The sequence below is a fragment of the Galeopterus variegatus genome, unplaced genomic scaffold (genome assembly GCF_000696425.1).
Source record: "Galeopterus variegatus unplaced genomic scaffold, G_variegatus-3.0.2 Scaffold8757, whole genome shotgun sequence".
In the NCBI taxonomy this organism is placed as follows: Eukaryota; Metazoa; Chordata; class Mammalia; order Dermoptera; family Cynocephalidae; genus Galeopterus; species Galeopterus variegatus.
The window spans coordinates 76,604-78,266 of record NW_007734868.1 but is presented as its reverse complement, the minus strand read 5'-3'; the positions used below and the strand labels follow the sequence as shown (position 1 = coordinate 78,266).

At 63.3% G+C, this 1,663-nt stretch overlaps 1 protein-coding gene across 1 annotated transcript in view; it reads left to right on the top strand.

Annotated features, from left to right (window-relative positions):
• The first annotated feature begins 98 nt into the window (after nt 1-98).
• KCNK17 (potassium channel, subfamily K, member 17) overlaps nt 99-1,663 on the top strand; it is a 20,085-nt gene continuing 18,520 nt past the window's right edge. Inside the window, exon 1 of the mRNA XM_008593136.1 lies at nt 99-543. Within this exon, the coding sequence (XP_008591358.1) occupies nt 99-543 (445 nt within the window). The remainder of the gene's footprint in view (nt 544-1,663) is intronic.

Here is a 1,663-nt window from a genome sequence, read left to right as displayed (position 1 = left end):
GGCCGCGGGAGGGACCCCGCTCCGGCCAGAGGAGCGCGCGGCGTCGTGCCGAGTCCTCCTTGAGGGGGCCATGGGCGCCACTGGCCTGTCGGGGACCGATGGGTGTCGCCAATACCCGAATTGGGGGCGGAGGACGACAGGGGGCGCGCTTGCACGGGTCAGGGGCCGGCAGGGCCGACCCAGTCGGGGCAGAACGAGGACCCGGAGGATTTGGTCTGCTGGGGGACAGGGGATGGGGGGTCGCCGTGTGGGGGTCGGACGACGGGCGAAGGATGAAAGGGCACACCCGGCACCTTCCTGAGAGAACTGAGGGCAGGAAGGGAAGGGGACGCGGGCTCCAGTCTAAGGATGAGCAAGACCCAGGGCACGACCGTCGGAGCCTGGGGGGCAGGGGCGCAGGACGCACTTGTCCTGGAGGGTGGGTGGATGTGGCCGAGGAGAGCTTGCCTGAGTCAGGGGCAGCGGGAGAGGGAGCTCGAGGTGCAAAGACCCGGGTTCGGGTTCGAGAGAAGGAGGGGCGGACGCGGGCCACCGTGCGGCCGGGTGGGCTTTGCTTTACTCCGAGTTGGGACACAAGGGCTGGGCCAGCGCCCCAGCTGCAGACGCGGGGAAGGGCTGCTGGGGGCGGGGCCTCCCAGACGGTGGCTGGTCTCTTCCTACTCCAGGCAGGTGGCCCGGGACTGGCAGCCGCTGGATTTGGCGGATGCACGAACGTTTGGAGCCCTAGCTGGGTCTTCACGTCTTTCCCGGAGAGCCCAGTGCCCGGGCCTGGGCAGCGGCGCCTGCACCCAGAAGCCCCGCCCTGCAGTCCGGGTGCCTCCTCCACGCCCGGGAGAAGGGACCCAGCAGGGAGCGGAGGTGGAGCTCTGAACCCTTGGACTGGGCCCGCAGGGTCCGGAGCTAAGCAGGGCAAGGACGATCTCTGCTAAGGACCTAAAGTGGTGCCGCCACCCCTTCCCCTGCGAACTTCTCCACATACAGCAGCCCGCTTGCCTGGCCCTGGTGCCCAGGCTGTCTGACGCTTTCCTTGTGAAGGTGATGGACTCCAGCTACAAGTAGCCTGGGCTATATCAAGATGACTAGGATAGTGACGGCGACAGTAGTAAATGCTTCTGCGTGGCACTTACCGTGAGCTGAGCACCTATCCAGAGCTTTACCCATGTTCGCTTGTTTCCTTCTCACCTCCCTCACAGGCAGGTACTGTTATTATCATCCCCATTTTAGGGGTGGAGAAACTGAGGCTCAGAGAGGTTAAACACGAACCCATGGCTACACAGCCATAAGCTGGAGCCGTTAACCACTAGGAGTCCTGCTTCAGGTGGACTGCGAATGTGGGTGTCTCCCAAGGTTCTCAGCCAGGCTGTCCTCCCTGTAGCTCCCCTCCCGCTCCACCCCCACCTCACTCCCTTCCTCAACCCTCCTGTGGCTCAGCCATCCCGGAATCAGAATGTGATGACGCCCAGCCCAGATCTTCCCTCTGGGTACCAGACATGCACATGCAACTTCTCAAATTCCTCAAGGCCAAGAACAAGCAGTTCTCCTCCTCCCAGCCCTGCTCCTCCTCCTGTTCTAAATCTCTGTCAGTGGCCCACGTCCTCACATCCTCAAAATCATCTGAGATGTCTCCCTTGCTGCCCATACCAAGGGCCAGAAGCCTGGACTT